This window comes from Muntiacus reevesi, chromosome 11 (genome assembly GCF_963930625.1).
Source record: "Muntiacus reevesi chromosome 11, mMunRee1.1, whole genome shotgun sequence".
In the NCBI taxonomy this organism is placed as follows: domain Eukaryota; kingdom Metazoa; phylum Chordata; class Mammalia; order Artiodactyla; family Cervidae; genus Muntiacus; species Muntiacus reevesi.
The window spans coordinates 75,700,919-75,717,818 of NC_089259.1; the positions used below are offsets into that span (position 1 = coordinate 75,700,919).

At 40.2% G+C, this 16,900-nt stretch overlaps 1 protein-coding gene across 3 annotated transcripts in view; it reads left to right on the top strand.

The window, feature by feature from the left end:
* The window catches only part of BIVM (basic, immunoglobulin-like variable motif containing), a 30,121-nt gene that overhangs the window by 9,879 nt on the left and 3,342 nt on the right, over nt 1-16,900 (top strand). For 2 of the 3 annotated variants that reach the window (XM_065901842.1, XM_065901844.1), the window contains 7 exons: nt 1,517-1,643; nt 5,376-5,471; nt 5,981-6,085; nt 6,304-6,398; nt 14,937-15,069; nt 15,689-15,775; nt 16,725-16,821. In XM_065901842.1, the coding sequence (XP_065757914.1) occupies nt 1,517-1,643; nt 5,376-5,471; nt 5,981-6,085; nt 6,304-6,398; nt 14,937-15,069; nt 15,689-15,775; nt 16,725-16,821 (740 nt within the window). The remainder of the gene's footprint in view (nt 1-1,516; nt 1,644-5,375; nt 5,472-5,980; nt 6,086-6,303; nt 6,399-14,936; nt 15,070-15,688; nt 15,776-16,724; nt 16,822-16,900) is intronic. The other variant, XM_065901843.1, reaches the window with a different exon arrangement.

Sequence of the window (16,900 nt, forward strand, 5' to 3'; positions counted from 1 at the left end):
AATTTGAAGTATTTTCCAGTTTCCTTTGTTATTTCTTCTTTGATAAATACCTTATTTAGAAGTATGCTATGTTATTTCCATATATTTAGGGTTTTTCTAAATACCAATGTCTAATTTAGTTCCATTGTGGACAGAAGATATATGACCTCAGTCTTTTTAATTTTTTTTATTAAAGTATAGTTGATTTACTGTGTCATGTTGTTTCAGATTTACAGCTCAGTGGTTGGGTTATGCATATACATATATATTTTTTCAGATTCTTTCCCCTTACAAGTTATTACAAATTCTTGAGTATAATTCCTTGTGCTATGCAGTAGGTCTTTATGGTTCCAGCTGGTTTTGGGTGCCAGATGGTTTCATTGTAGAGCATCTTGAATGAATAAAATGGATCTTCCACATTTGTTTTCTAAACATGATCTCTATAATCTATATTTTCTAATTTATGACTGACTCATGAAAATGAAACATTAGCCTTTATTTAATTTTTATAGCAGATTGGTTTGGTTTAAAATGTAATACGTGTGAGAGATTTTAAAGTGCACCTAGCTAGGACTTCCTGGTGATCCAGTGGTTAAGACTTTGCACTTCCAATGCAGAGGGTGCAGGTTGGATACCTGGTTCGTGAACTAAGATCCCATGTGCGGTGAGATCGAAAATAAAAATAAAGATATAAAGTGCACATATCTATCTGAAATGTTCCTGGTGTTTTAGTGAAATGAGTCTTGGATGTTCATTAATAATATTTTAATTTATATTATTTTTTAACTGGGTTATCCACTGAATGGAAACAAAAAAGTATAAAAATCAAAGAGTATAAAAATTCACTTTTGTCTTCCTTTGGTGAGGCTCCCAGTTTTCCCTCCCCCCATAGATAACCACTGTGTTGTCTTTTGTGTCTTTTGGAGAATGTGTGTGGTGTCTGCGTGTCTGTCTGTGCACACATATATTCCTATTTGCACACAGAAAGGAGACTTTGTTTTCCACTCTGGCTCCTGGTGCTAAAGTTGCATTTTAATAATGTACTTGTATGCATCATTCTTAATTCATTTTGTGGTCTCTGTAGGCCTGGAGCTATTTTTAAACATCACATCATCAGATTATTGGATCTGCTGCTTTTACTTTCTCAACAGAGTAACGTTAATGTGGTTTTGTTGTTTTATAGAAAGGATTCATTTTCTGGAAATTGGTGTCATTAAATATTTTACCATTGCTAATTTGATTTTCTAGATGTGGCTAAGCATTTTGTGATTGATTCTTTTGCTAGCTAAGTGACTAGCTCAGGAATTAAAATATAAGAACCTGATAGGAAATAACATTCATGGTTGTTTAAATGTGTTTTTATTCTCTATCCCTTTCTTTAAAGCAGTAGGGTATTTTTGAAGATACATGTGGTTTTTCAATATGTTTGCGAATAGCATTGTTAGACCTAACTACTTTGATATTTTGTTACATGATTAAGTGTATTGTTTTGGGAGCTTGCTCCATCTTACCTCATTTTTATACTCTTGTGTTCCAGGCAATGGAAAGAAGCAAGTTTCCAAGAAAAAAACTTCAGATAAGAAAGGAAGACATCAAAGGGAGTGGCCTCAGTATTCTCCTCTTGAAGATATTAAGCAGCGAAAAGTATTAGACCTCAGACGATGGTAATTGCTAAAAATTGACCTTTTTTACCTACCCACAGTACCACTGTCATACTTAATGAAGTTAACAAATATTTGCTTAGTAGCTTCCCTGGTAAAGTGGTAAAGAATTCACGCGCCAATGCAGGAGATGTGAGTTCGATCCCTGAATCAGGAAGATCCCTGGAACAGGAAGATCCCCTGGAGATGGAAATGGTAACCCACTCCAGTATTCTTCCCTGGAAAATACCAGGGACAGAGGAGCCTGGAGGGCTCCAGTTCATGGGGTCCCAAAGAGTCGGACTTGACTGGGCTGCTGAGCACACACACAGCGGTCCTCGTAAACCGGAAGTTAGATGTAAAGACGTGATTAGATTCTGGTTGAATGTTTGGGGGCAAGAATACGGTCTTGGTGACCTTGCGTCCTTCATACTGTATCCCATCAGAAAGTATGTGGAGTCTGCTCGTTCGGGATTAGAGGCTCAGAGAGTGATCACTGGATTAAGGGGGCCACAGCCTTAGCCACTGTCAGATTTCTTTCTTCCCTCTGCGGCCATCAAGTCATCACACTGACAGTGGCATTGAGCTAACATCTAGATAACCATCAGCTTTTCACCTAGTGGTCACCAAACCCACTGATGACCCCTGCCTGAATCCTGTTATAAAATGGAGATTTTTCAAAATTCTGTCCTTCTGCCTTTACTAACTGGCATTCCTTTAATGAGACGATCTTCCACTTAGCAGCTGGGGCTACTTAGTGGCTTTAACATGGAGTCCCTATTCGAAAGAAAAGGATGTTTAAGTCATGATAGCTTTTAAGTACTACTAATCTGTGACTGGAGGTTTTAAAAATTCTTTTCTGTGATGTTTTAGAAATATTCGATTTCTTTCTCTTATTTTATAAATATTGGACGCTTTGCTGTGGGTTGAGTGCAGAGAGGCAGAAAACAGGACTTTATTCTCCAATCTATTTGAGAAGAGAGAAAAGTGTAAAACACCTCAGGAACTTGGTCAGATGATGGGTGGGTATAAACAGCCGACACGAGAGGAGGTAACAATCACTGAAGCGCTTCACTGAGGAGCTGAGGCTTAAGAAAGGAAAATGAGGATGTAGAGAGTCTAAAGGTCTTTGAATGGATGGCAGGAAAGTGTCTGGCAGGTTGGTAATGAAGAGTAGACTGGTCTGTCTGGAGTGAGGTTCAGAGCAGCTAAGAAACTTACCCAATATCACCTGGCAAATATGTAGATCTTGCCTTGAAACTGAAGAGAATTGGACTCCAGGGTCCTTGTTCTTTCTTTCTAACAGCTTCCACAGTCTATTTCTTGGATGTCAGGCTAAGGATTTAGAACTTTTTTCTGGGGTAGAGATAATCCACTGATGCTTTCTTAACAAAAGCATATCTTACAAAGATAAACTGGTAGACTGTATTGCGGAAGTGACACAGATAAAAAACATTAATTTTAGTTTCTTTGGAGCGAGGTTTTATGCATTTTGTTCTGAATCCCTTTGACTTAGGATTTGTTTTAACCACATATATGAGTAATTATTCTTAATAGTGTAACATAAGGCCATAAAGACTTGGATGAGGAAAGATAGATGTGAGAAATAACCTAAGGGGAAAAATTACCTGGATGACAACTATATTTCCGGAAGAATGTTATAAGATTAGAGATGGAATGGAAAGACCCACAGGAGATAGTAGAATGTCAGTAAAACTTTTAAGCCGGTCATGAACAAGAGTAGTAAACAAGTTTTGACTGATGAAGAAGTATGAAAAATCTTAACAGTGCCTAAACTTGATCCCAGGGATTTGTGAAGACGTGTGTAAGATGGAGGAGGGAGATTGAACTGTGACAGAGTAAGGTCTTTTTACTCCACTCGTTCCCTCAAACCCATGAAAACAATAACAAAATGAAAAGCAGGAAATCTCTATCTTCCCTGAAACAAAGAAGTAGCAACGTCCCCAAACCATCAGCTCTAATACGTACTCATCAGATCCCATACATTCTGTATTAACAGAGGAGATACTGAGACCTCATAGACTACTGCTGGCCTTGAACAATGCAGGTTGCTCTACATTTCAGGTGACACCCCCGAACCGTTTGGTGACTCTGGTTAAATCTTGGGGTATGAGCCGTGGAGTGAGAGGGGAAGAATCTGAGTTCTTTGAGGAGATACAGGTCAGCACTACAGAAATGCAGGGAGGGTTGCAGAGAACACTGTGCTGATCGCTACTTGATTATCGTACCCCCTGTATGCCAGCTGAGGACCCTGTCTCTAGGGATTTACAGGGAAGGTGGTGCTTACGGGAAGGTGACACAGGCCACACACCCCCTGATTTCAAAACATGTTACAGAGCTACAATAACCAAGATGGTGTGGTACTGGCCTAAAGACAGACATAGACCAATGGAACAGAATTGAGCTTAGAAATAAACATCCATGCAAATAGGCAAATAATCTGCAAGGGTGCCGAGACCACAAGATGGGGAAATGATAGTCTCTTTGGAAAATGGTGCTGTGATATCCACATGCAAAAGGATGAAACTGGACCCTTACTTCATGTCATACCCCAAAATTAGCTCAAAATTGATTAAAGACCTAAATGTAAGACCTAAAGCTATAAGATCCTAGTAGAAAACATAGGGGAAAAGCTTCATGACATTGGATTTGGCAGTGATTTGGGGGCTTCCCTGATAGCTCAGTTGGTAAAGAATCTGCTGCAATGCAGGAGATCCCAGTTCAATTCTGGGTCAGGAAGATCCACTGGAGAAGGGATAGGCTACCCACTCCAGTATTCTTGAGCTTCCCTTGTGGTTCATCTGGTAAAGAATCCACCAGCAGTGCAGGAGACGTGGGTTTGATCTCTGGGTTGGGAAGATCCCCTGGAGAAGGGAAAGGCTACTCACTCCAGTATTCTGGCCTAGTGAATTCCATGGACTATATAGTCCATGGAGTCTCAAAGAGTCAGACACGACTGAGTGACTTTCACTTTCTGGGTTATGACACCAAAAGCACAGGTAACAAAGGCAAAAATAGACAAACGGGACTACATCAAACTTAAACATTTCTGTGCAACAAAGGAAACAATCAGTAAAGTGAAAAGGCAGCCTACAAGGTGGGGGAAAATGTTTGCAGATCATGTATCTGATAGGGGATTAATATCCAGACAATATAAAGAATTCCTACAGCTGAAGTTGCGCAAATAGTCATACATGTAGCTCAACTAGGAGTTTGCTTTGAAATTTTAGGAGTTGACATCTAAATTTATATATCTGTAATTTTTTTCCATTTGTCTGGGTGATATTCACTTTAACTAGTTGTACTTAGCCATCATTCTTAAAAAGCGTGATTTATTGTTATGCATTTATAATGCATGCATGCTCAGTTGTGTCCAACTCTTTGCAATCCTATGGACTAAAGCCCTCCAGGCCTCTCTGTTCATGGGATTTTCCAGGTAAGAATACTGCAGTTGGTTACCATTTCCTCTTCCAGGAGATCTTCCTGACCCAGGGATTGAACCTGCATCTTCTGAGCTCCTGCATTGGTAGGAGTGTTCTTTACCACTTGAGCCAGTTATGCATTTATAATGTGTTTTAAAAATATGAAAATACTTTAAGTGAATAAATATTTAACATTGGTTTGAATGATCAAAGTTTTCATTATGCTAACACGCTGAGTTGCCATGAGTGTTCTGTTTCTATGTGTGTATTTTGTGTTTATTCAAGTGAAGAAAGCAGTCTTTTATTTTTTCAGGTACTGCATAAGCCGACCACAATATAAGACTTCTTGTGGCATCTCCTCATTAGTTTCCTGTTGGAATTTCTTATACAGCACAATGGGAGCTGGAAAGTAAGTATGATAATTGATTACTGTCTCTAAACTCCAGATTGAGAAGTTATTTGGTGTTGCTTTTGCTATAATGGAAGATTTTGAAATATAGAATAATGAAAGATTTTTAGAAATATTCTTTTTTTAAAAAATGCATTTATTGTTTGCATTGGGTCCTAGTTGCGACGCACAGACTTAGTTGTCCTGCAGAATGTGGGATCTTAGTTCCCTGGCCAGGGATCGAACCCAAATCCCCTGCATTGCAGGTGAATTCTTAACCACTGGACTGCCAGGGAAGTCCCTATAATGGAAGATTTTTAAGAATAGATTTTTGAGAAATTGGGGGGAAACTGCCATATTTTGTTTGAAACCTTTTAGCTAAAAATATATGCATGCATTGTTTTTGATAAGATAAAAATTTTAAATGTTAGTAAAACTGTTTGCAAATGAGACAGACATAGTAACACTGGGACAGGTTGTATTTGCATATGATGGAAATTGTCAAATGAAAGGTCATATTTCTTTTGTAGTCTTCCATCCATCACCCAAGAAGAAGCTTTACACATTTTGGGCTTTCAGCCTCCATTTGAAGATATTAGGTTCGGCCCCTTCACTGGAAATACGACACTTATGAGGTATGAAGCTCGTGCTTAGAGGAAGACCTTATTTCTAGTTCTGCAAAATAATAATTTTGTAGGTGTGCATTGATAGTAAACCATGTATCTAACTGTTCAAACCCAACTTCTGATAGATATGACAGACTTGGGCTCTGCCCGAATTTTACTGAAATTGGAATGGCACTTTCTTTGTTATGGAATTGTTGCTATGAGTGAGTCTTCTTGTTATTTTTCAGGTGGTTTAGACAAATTAACGACCACTTCCATGTAAAAGGATGCTCATATGTTCTATATAAGCCTCATGGGAAGAATAAAACAGCTGGAGAAACTGGTAAGTAAATACATAGAAGATTTACACACACACACACACACACACACACACACACACACACACACACACACACACACACACAGGTATATGCTTTAGGATTCATCTCAAAGATTGGTTTTGATTCATGGGATATGCTGTAAACTCTAAATACAGTCTATCACTCTATCTAAGAGGAAATCGTAATAGATAATATTGATGGTAATGTATAGGGTATTTTTCAGTATACAGTTTAATATATTTTAGTTCTTTTCCTCTTTGAATATAGAACTTGTAAAACTTTATGGCATGTCACAAACACTGCTTTAGCATGGTGTGTTTTTTGGGTCCGTGAGGTGTGTGTGTGTGTGTCTGTGTGTGTGTGTGTGTGTGTGAGAGAGAGAGAGAGAGAGAGAGAGAGAGCTTGCTGCTACTAAAATCCTTTCCGGAAGCAGCATGGAATTTGCAGTTCCTCTTCCTGAAAGGGAATGCAAGGATTTTAGAATATTTGATGTTAGACTGGCGTACTAATGTGTAACAACAGGACGACGGACTGTGAAAGTGACACAGTTCTGTTATAAAAGGGTCTTGGTTGTTACAGAGAAAAATGCAGCCGATCCTAAGGATTGTGTTAGTTATGTGCTAGTTAAATAATTTGCATTATTTGAACATTTCCATTTTTAAAATCTCATAATCACCTTTTGACTTTACGATCAGAAACCTACCACACAGTGTTAAAGAAAATGTTCTTCTGACACTTGTCAAAAGGGTAAGGGAGACTGTTGAAGGCTGTTGTAATGGGGAACTGGGTCATGGGAGAGCAATCGGGCTCAACCTGGAGCAACAAACTAACTCGCAAAGCGAGGGTTCCATGGATGGAAGGTTATTAAGAAGAGACACCAAGGGTCCTTGCTGAACCGGTCTAACAGGTCTTATCTCAGGCAGTCTAAGGGTTCGGCTTTAAGAGTGAAGGACAAGGACCTTGATCTGGTATCCAGGTTGGGGATTCTCTCTCAACTGACTTTGGCAGAATTTTTGCTAAAACTGGATTCAGCCAGGATGGACACAGAAGCCCAAGGTCCAAGCCCAGCTGAGAAGAAGGCTCAGCAATGCCTTACTTGAGGTAGGATATAGGTGGGCTCCAGGTTGGGGAATTTATAGTCAGTCAGCTTCCTCTTTGCATTTCTTGACATCAGGGACAGCTGGGCTCCCGTTGAGGAATTTACACCCAACAGGGAACAGGATATATGGCCAGTCTTTGTCTCTTACGTCAAGGGAATAATCATGGCGAGGACAAACAAGGGAAAAACCCTGTCTGATAAGGAGACACTACCCATGCGCAGAAAGGCTCCTTGGAGTCAAAAGTCAGAAGAGAATTCCAGGCCATAATGAGTCGTGCTCCTCCCAGAAGCCTTCACTTTGAGATCCATCCTGGCTAGCGTGTGCGTGCACACCCCAGGGGAGGGTCCTGAGACATATTAACTGGGGGACAAAGCAAGGTGATTGGCCTGAGGGAAGACATAGATCCGGAAAACCGCCCCTTTATAAAGGATTTTAACTTCCCAAAGGCACCGCTCTCTCTCTGAGTTTGCCCATGTGCCTTTCCCCAGGTACTTTTCCTTCCAATAAACTTTTTACTTTACTCTTTATCTTCTGCCTGCTCGCCTGAATTTGTTCCTGACTAGGCAGGCAAGCCTCGGAACCTTAGCCCCAGCTGCTGGCTCCTGTGGCCCAGGGGTTAGGAGTCTGGGTCTGAGAAACTAAGCCGCTGTTTTCAGCGAGCACCTGCTGCTGCTTGCTGCAAGCTGCCGCTTCCTGCTGCGTGCGTGCGAAATCAAACTGAGGTCTGCTCAAGCAGAGTCTTTGTTCGCAGAGAGAGTGCCTGGTTTACCAAGATCAAGGACTGAACGCCGAGTAACGGTAAATAAACAGGGTCTATTTCTGTTGCCTTTTCGCAGGTGTATCAAGCTGCTTGTGAGTCAGGCAGACTTGGAGTCTGCATATTGGTTTCTGCACATACTGGTTCTGTGATCTGAACGAGGCACTTAAAATCTCATTCGCTGAGCCAGTGTAGACTGTTATCTTACTGAGCCGGTGTAGACCTTGTCTCCGTATTTCCACCCCATAGGGTCACTGTGAAGATAAAAGGAGATGTATTTGTAATATACTTAGTCCCTTGCTTGACAGAGTAAGGACTCAATAAATGTTAATTTTATTCTTACTGACTGAACTCTGTGCAGTTGCAGGGGACCTTTCTCCATGGAGCTTCCCTGGTGGCTCAGATGGCAAAGCATCTGCCTGCAATGCAGGAGACCCGGGTTCGATCCCTGGGTCAGGAAGATCCCCTGGAGAAGGACATGGCAACCCACTCCAGTATTCTTGCCGGGAAAATTCCACAGACGGAAGAGCCTGGTAGGCTCCAGTCCATGGGGTCGCAAAGAGTCAGACACGACTGAGTAACTTCACTTTCCTTTCCTTTCTCCGTGAAAAGGGAAGCCTGAAATGTGTTAATAATTTTTTCTCTTTCCATGGTGGCTGTCAACACAGCCTCTCTCAGTAATTGATCAGGCAATGAAAAACTAATAGAGGATAGACTTTGCAACACACATCAGCGTTTTTCCTTTGAGGAAGAAGCTCTTCTCTCCATCCCTTCTCTTTTTTATTGATGGGAGGAGAGGAATTGTTGCTATAATTTCTTCAAATAAATTTCGATACTGTATTTTCTCAGTTTTGTTCCTGTTTTCAGTTTCCCTATTACAAGACTTGACTCCTCACTATCTCTTTTTCTACATGTGTCTTCCTGAAGGATAACTGATCCACGTCCCCTTTGATCTTCGTCTTCCAGCCTCAGTGGTCCTTAGCAAGCCCTGCCTTATGTCTGACACTCAAGATTCCTCTTAATTTCTGTAATGCTGGTCATTTTTTCTGTTGTTTGGCATTTGGGATGTGCAGCCTTATGTGAAGTTGCGTCTTTTTTAATGTGTCTGCCCAGCGCCTCGGTCATAGGGACTTCCCTCAGTAGCCCTTTGATTCTAAGTATGATGCTGCTGCTGTTGCTAAGTCGCTTTAGTTGTGTGCTCTCTGACTTTACCCATGTGACCCTTGGGACTTCCGATTGTATTCCCAGTGGAGAGTGTTAGCCTGTGTCGAGCAGGAGTCGTTCCTGTTCCATCTCATTGTAGAAGACAGAGTTGCAGAGATAGGCTTTTCTCGTTTGCCTCTGGGATATTCAGTAGTAAAACCCTGGCCAGTTGTTAGTGTGCATTAAAAAAAATTCTTTGAAATGTATCTTTTATTTGTTTAGATTTTTTTTGTGGGGTGCCCTGTGGCATAGCACGTGGGATCCCAGTTCCCCAGCCAGAGACTGAGCCCACACTCCCTGCAGTGCCAGCTCGGAGTCCTAACCACTGGACCACTAGGGCAGTCCCATGCCTAGATTATTTTTAAGGACTCTCAGGCCTGTTTTCTTCAACAGACTTTACATTTTCCTGGTGACTACACTTCTTAGGTTTTGGAACTCCCTCTTTTCTGGTTGACATGCTCATTTCTTGTGGGCCTTCCAGAAATGTGAACTGAGCTTGTGCACGCTCAGTCATGTCCAACTTTGCAACCTCATGGACTGTGGCCTGCCAAGTTTCACTGTCCGTGGGATTTCTCAGGCAAGAATGCTGGAGTGGGTTGCCATTTCCTTCTCCAGGGGAGCTTCCGGACCCGGGGATTGAACCTGCATCTCTTGAATTGGAAGGCGGATTCTTTCCTACTGAACCACCTGGGAAGCCCTCACTCATGGAATAAAAGCAAAATCCAGGGATTTTAACAAAAATTAACAGATTTGACTGTGAATATGAGTTGAAGCATTTTTTGTTGTTGTTGTTGTTTTTGAGTTGAAGCATTTTTTAAGAGCTGTATTTAATAATGACTCACAAAATTTTGTGCCAGAAGTTGTCAACATTAGTGTCAAACTATTGGTTCACTTATTATTATTCACTTCCTATTACTATTACTTATTAGAGTAAAATGTCAAACTGTTGGTTCCCTTAGTTACCAGCTTTTGTGCCAGGAACATCTAGATTCATTTGTTTTTTATAGCTAGCTTGAAAATTACACTAGCATTCATGTATTTGGTTTTTATTCTTCTAGTAGACACCTTTGCCCTATCCCGACGTAACTCGTGTATACGCTCACCGTGGCCCTTGCTACCGGTTAACTACAGTGTCCTAGTGCATCTTGAGTGGACTGTGCGTTTATATTCTGTTTTCCTCGTCTTCTGGTTTTCTCCAGTTCATATTCGACACAAGATCGGATCAGTCTTTTCTGTGTGTGGCGCTAATATATCCTTTCCTACTCTGGGGACTCTGTAGCTTGCTGAAAGCGTCAGGTCCTTAGCATCATCCCAGGCGAGAACAGATTGGTCTTTCGATGCTGTCCTGCATGTACCAGTTGAATTTAGAAGATTCAAAGGTCTAAGAACCTTGCAGGATGATACTGTGTTGCTAGATTACAGAATCTGGTTCTTGTCTTTGAAGGTATAAAAATACATTTTGATAAGTTCTTTTAGAGTTCTCTGGAGTTCTGTTCTTATAGAATAGAACTTGTAGAATAGACTCTTACTCAGCAGGCTCACAGAATATCAGAATGCTAGTATATTAACTGAGAGTGAGAAATATAGTATCAAAGGCACAGGCGTTTTCTCGCTGGCTGCTCAGGACACGCACTGCCCCTCCGGGGCCAGTGGGCCAGCACGTTCTGGTAGTTTCGTTCTGCTTTCTCTACACCATCCGCATCGTGGCTCTGCATTTGGCAGTGGCTGTTTGTCGCTGAAGTTTCAGATTCTTGATATCCTCTGGTTTAGACTCCACATCAGTCTGAATTTGGTTTCCATCTCTGGGTAGCATCACTGTCTTGGGTGACTGCCTTAAAGTACTGAGTGCCGTGTTTACTGTCTTTTGTTTCAGAAGGTGACCTTTTTCTGACCTCACCCTGCATTTCTGGGGTGCCCTCCCTTCTGGACCAGACGATGTGCTCTTTCCTGACTGTCTCCCTCCCGTGCAGTAGTGTGGTTTTCTCCACACGCCCCTTCCTCTCTCTGGGTTGTCAGAATCCTGCCACTTGATTTTGTTCTGTCCTGAATGCCACCCCCTTCTTGATTCCTTAAACCCGAGGTGCTCTTTCTCCTTTGAATTACACCCCTTTTTTTCTCATGGCATTTTTCCCACCCTATATCCAAGTCACCTCTTTTATCTTCTCTACGAGGGCAGCTTGAGGTACTGTGCATTCCTTGTCTTTTGTTTCCTTATGGTTCCTGATATATTGGGTTGGCCAAACAATTCAGGTTTTCCTGTTACAGAAACTGTCATGATACAGCTTACAGAAAGGCCTGAAGGAACTTTTTGGCTAACCCAATAGTTGGTAACTGTTCATTAATTGCTTCCTGAATTGAATTCAATAAAAATTTCCTGTTAACCTTAGACCAGTGGCTCTCGAGATGTGACGCCTGGATGAATATCAGCATCACCTGGTAGATTTGCATGTTAGACATGCAAATTATTGGTCCCCACGTCAGATCTACTGGGTCAGTCACTGAGGGGGTAGGTATCAGAAATCTGTTATTTAACAAGCCCTTCCTGCTCAGGTTTGAGAACTACTGCTGTGGCCTTTCTGGATTTCCCAGGTGGCGCTAGTGGTAAAGCCTGGCAATGCAGGAGACGTAAGAGACTCGGGTTTGATCCCTGGGTCAGGAAGATCCCTGGAGGAGGGCATGGCTACCCACTTCAGTATTCTTGCCTGGGGAATCCCATGGACAGAGGAGCCTGGCGGGCTACAGTCAATGGAGTCACAAAGAGTCAGACACAATGAAGTGTCTTAGCATGCACATACGCTGTTGCCTTTCTAAAGAGGTGCTATCCTGCTTCTTTATCAGGAGTATGGTCTTCCATTGACGGGAATCTCAGTGATTTTTCACTCTGTGCTCAGCTGAGTCCTGGGAATTCTATGGTGGTGCCTTAGGGCTGGTGAGGGGAGAGGGGTGAGCCCATAGATTCCCTCCCTCCTTTTGGGCCTCAGTAACAGCTTTGATCCTTTTTATGAACTGGCCTGGCATGTAAACTTTCCTTGCAGAAGGAGTTCCATGTCAAAATAAATCTGAATATTACTGATCTGAATTAGAGGTCAGCAGACAACAGCCCGTGAGCACGCAGCCCATTTTATAGAGTTTTATTGGCACACAGATATATCCATTTGCTTCCACACGGCCCGTGGCTGTTTCTGTCTGTGGCTGCTTTCAGCTACAGCGACAGAGCTGAGTAGCAGCAAGGGTAGTGCCCTGATCCAGGGCTTCCCCGGTGGCTCAGCTGGTAAACAATCTGCTTGCAGTGCAGGAGACCCAGGTTCGATCCCTGAGTCAGCAAGATGCCCTGGAGAAGGAAATGGCCACCCACTCCAGTATTCTTGCCTGGAGGATCCCAGGGACAGAGGAGCCTGGGGAGGCTACAGTCCACGGGGTCGCAAGAGTCAGACAAGACTTAGTGACTGAACAATAACAATCTAAGTCCTTCAGAACTTTGTCATGTACTTTGAAATAATAACAAAAGACATACCCAAGTAGCATGATCATTACTCCATAGAAGAAAACCTACCTCGTGTCCTCTAGAAAACGAGGACATAGTCGAAGAGTATTTGTAGCAGATGAAATAGCATGAATATTAATGAGGACAAACTTTCATTTCTATCTCATTTGCGCCTGAATATGTTCCAGACATTAATGTGACTCCTATTCATAGTCACAATAAGGAAATCAGCTGTTTTGGATTATATTTGACTTAAGGAGGGAAGTGTGAAATAAAGATTTCCATTAAAAAGTTACAATAAAGTTCTTTCACAGGAAGTTTTAGTTATCTGGGGTAACTTTTTATTTGGCATTTTCACAATCTGACAGATTTCAAGAGTTCTGCCTAAGCCAGTTATGTGTGTAAGAATCTTTAGTAGTTACTGGATTTATGAAGAATCCAAACCCATTTACATTTGCTTACTATTCTGGAATATATCTACGATCAGGTTCAGCTATGGAAATGAAATACTGAGCATCTTCTGGATTTTAGTTCTTAGAATTCTTCATTTAGAACTGTCCTTGGGTGTCAGTTTTTAGTTTGTCTGGGGAACTCAGCCCGAAACAGCAGAAAGACTTATTTATCATTATGAAATAGAGATTGTAGTAGAAAAGATTACCTTGCATGCAGGAATGCACATAATGGAGTAAAAATCTATGGTGAATCTATGAGTAAAAATCTCCTAGCTGAGAAAACCTTGGAGAAAGAGTTTAAGACAGAAATGTTATGGTCTCCATGGAGCTCCCAAGTCGTGTGTATCTGTGGGTGTTGGGAGTGGGCACCCACCTTCTTGGCACTGTTATAGCCATTGACCATCTGTTCTTGGGCTTCAGCTATTTCAGTGACCAGAAAGTCCATCAGAAAAGCCATAACGTGCAAGTTTTCTTCTACTTCAACCATTTTTAGGATTTCCCGTGTTAATGGGCTATTTGTTCATGAATAATTTAGCTTCTTCCAGGAGATGCAAGTTAATGAAACCTCAGTTAATGGCTTTAAGTATTGAGTGGTGGTAAAGACTGGTTTCTTTTTTTTTTTTTTTTTTAATATTATTTTATTAGTTGGAGGCCAATCACTTTACAACATTTCAGTGGGTTTTGTCATACATTGACATGAATCAGCCATATAGTTACATGTATTCCCCATCCCGATCCCCCCTCCCACCTCCCTCAAGACTGGTTTCTTATGTAATACTTTTGAAATTACTTTGTAACTAATTCACGCAGCCATCGAAAAGATAAAAGGAGAAGCAGTTATAAGAGGATACAGTGGTTCACCAGCCAGTCTCTATAAAGATGTTCTTACCACTTGACTTGTGAAAGCTGTTCTTCTAATTTGGGTGATTTTTGTAGAAAGGATTGTCATGTGTCTTAATGGGAGAAAGTTTTCATCTTTGGAACTTGTTTGGAGTTTGTATTTGTCCATATACTTCAGCAGTTTCCAAATTGGGATGTTTGCATATGACAGCTGTGCAGAGTGATCACTGCGGTCTGAGAAGAATGAATTGGAATGTCCACATTTTAATCTAATTAAAAATTTCTATTTTTGTGTATCTTTTATATTAGTAGTCAATATACATAGTTTATAAACAAACATGCTTATCATGGACATTCTTACTTAGAAATTTCTAGTGACAGATATGTACAACCAGAGAAGTTGAGACCCTTGCTATATATACCAAGTATTAACTTTCGTAGACAAGCATGTGTGTTATTTTAAGGTTTTTAAGGACATATTTCAGTTATTTAGTTTGCTATTCAGTTTATCTGAATTTCAGTCTAAAGGGTAAAATTGAAATCCATTAATTAAAATCTATCAATAGTTATTCATTTTTTCCGCAGCAATGTCCATTTGTACCAAGTAATGTCTCTTCTGCCTTTGAGTCCTTAGCTAATTGTTTGTATAAAGCATAGACAGTGCATTATGATCCCTCAGTTGGTTTGTTTTTGCTTTTTTGTAGCTTCTGGGGCCTTGTCGAAGTTAACTCATGGATTGAAAGATGAATCATTAGCTTATATCTATCATTGCCAAAATCATTATTTTTGTCCAATTGGCTTTGAAGCAACCCCTGTTAAGGCAAATAAAGCATATAGGTAAGTATTTTTATATTTTATGTGCATACTTTACCAGGAAAATATATTGTTGAAAGCATTTATGAAATATTTGGTTCATTAGACATCGGAAGACTTGATGATTTTCTTTCCTTACACCAAGTAAGACTATCCCCTTAAACACTGTAGCTTAATCTTTTGCAGAGTTTTGTTCAGTTTATTAGGCTTTTCTCAGGATTCCCTGGTGGCTCAGTGGTAAAGAATCTGCCTGAAATGCAGGAGAGGTGGGTTCCCTCCCTGGATCCGGAAGATCCCCTGGAGAAGGAAGTGGCAACCCACTCCAGTATTCTTCCCTGGAGAATACCATGGACAGAGGAATCTGGTGGGCTACAGTCCATGGGGTCTCAAAAGAGTCAGACACGACTTAGCAAGTAAACAAAAGCATTTTGTAACAAGGGATCAAACCCTACCCTAATTTATGCTTCCTCTTTAATGGCCTTTGGAGTTTTGTTCAAACCTTAACTCCAGTTCTGTTCTAGCGCTACTGAATGCTATTTCTGCATAAACCTCAGTGTATGTTTTATCAGTATATAATTAAAGTAATATTTTCAAGGGAGTGAATGACTTTATGAAGCTTACTGTGAATGTATTTTATATCTAGCAGGGGTCCCCTCACACCACAGGAAGTAGAATATTGGATCTTAATTGGAGAATCAAGTAGAAAACATCCTGCTATTCACTGTAAAAAGTATGTTAACCCGTCCCTCTCCACTTTTCCTCAATTTCTGCTGAAAAGCTTGTTGGAATTTTAATTAGATTAGAATCCATAGAATCCATAGTTTAGTTTGGGGAGCATTACATCTGAATAATGTGGAGTCTTCTCTTTATAAACACAGACTTTATCTCCACTTAATTAGAGCTTTAATTTCTTTTGGCAATGGTATTTCTCACCATAGAATTTTATATATATTTTGTTAAAAATTTTTCCTAAGTGTGTATATTTTTTGATGCTGTTATAAATTTATTTAGTTGAAGTAATAGTTGAGTTACAATGTTTTGTGAGTTTTAGGTGTACAGTAAAGTGATTCAGTTATATGTATATATATATATTTTCAAATTATTTCCCATTATAGGTTATTACAATATTGAATATTGTTCCTGTAAGCTGATTTTTAAAATATCTTATCTCAATTATTTTCTGGTAGTGTACAAAAATACAATGAATTTTTCTATATAGGCCTTAAATCTTACACCTTTATCAAATTCAGTTGTTAGTTCTAGTAACAGATTTGAAATACAAAGCAATTTGTAATTGTTTTGGATTTTCTGCACCATCAATCATGTTGTTTGTGAATAAAGGCATACTAACTTATAAAACTTTTGAAAATATACTTGACTCCAATTAAAAAGAAAATATGGAATGTTTCCACACTAGCCTGCAGGATGTCACTTAACAGATTGATGTATATTTTTATTTCATATGGAGAGTAACCATTTTTAACCTTGGCATTAGTTGGATAAAGAGAACTGTCATTAAAAAGAGGATTTATGGAAACCTAATGGATGAAATAATGCTCTGGTGGGAGAAGTAATGCCATGGTACTGTTGTAGCAAATTGCTCACGTGAAAAGTTCCATTACTTTTTAAAAGTATTTTGAACTTAAAGAAAATTGTGCTTTATTCTTCTTTAACAATAGATGGGCAGATATTGTTACTGATCTAAACACTCAAAATCCAGAATATCTAGATATCCGGCACTTAGAGAGGGGACTGCAGTATCGAAAGACAAAGAAGGTAAGAGTACCAGTGTGTGAGAAAGTATTTCTCAACTGGCCAAAATGCAGTTATTTTACTCAGCACTCTAGGTTGTAAA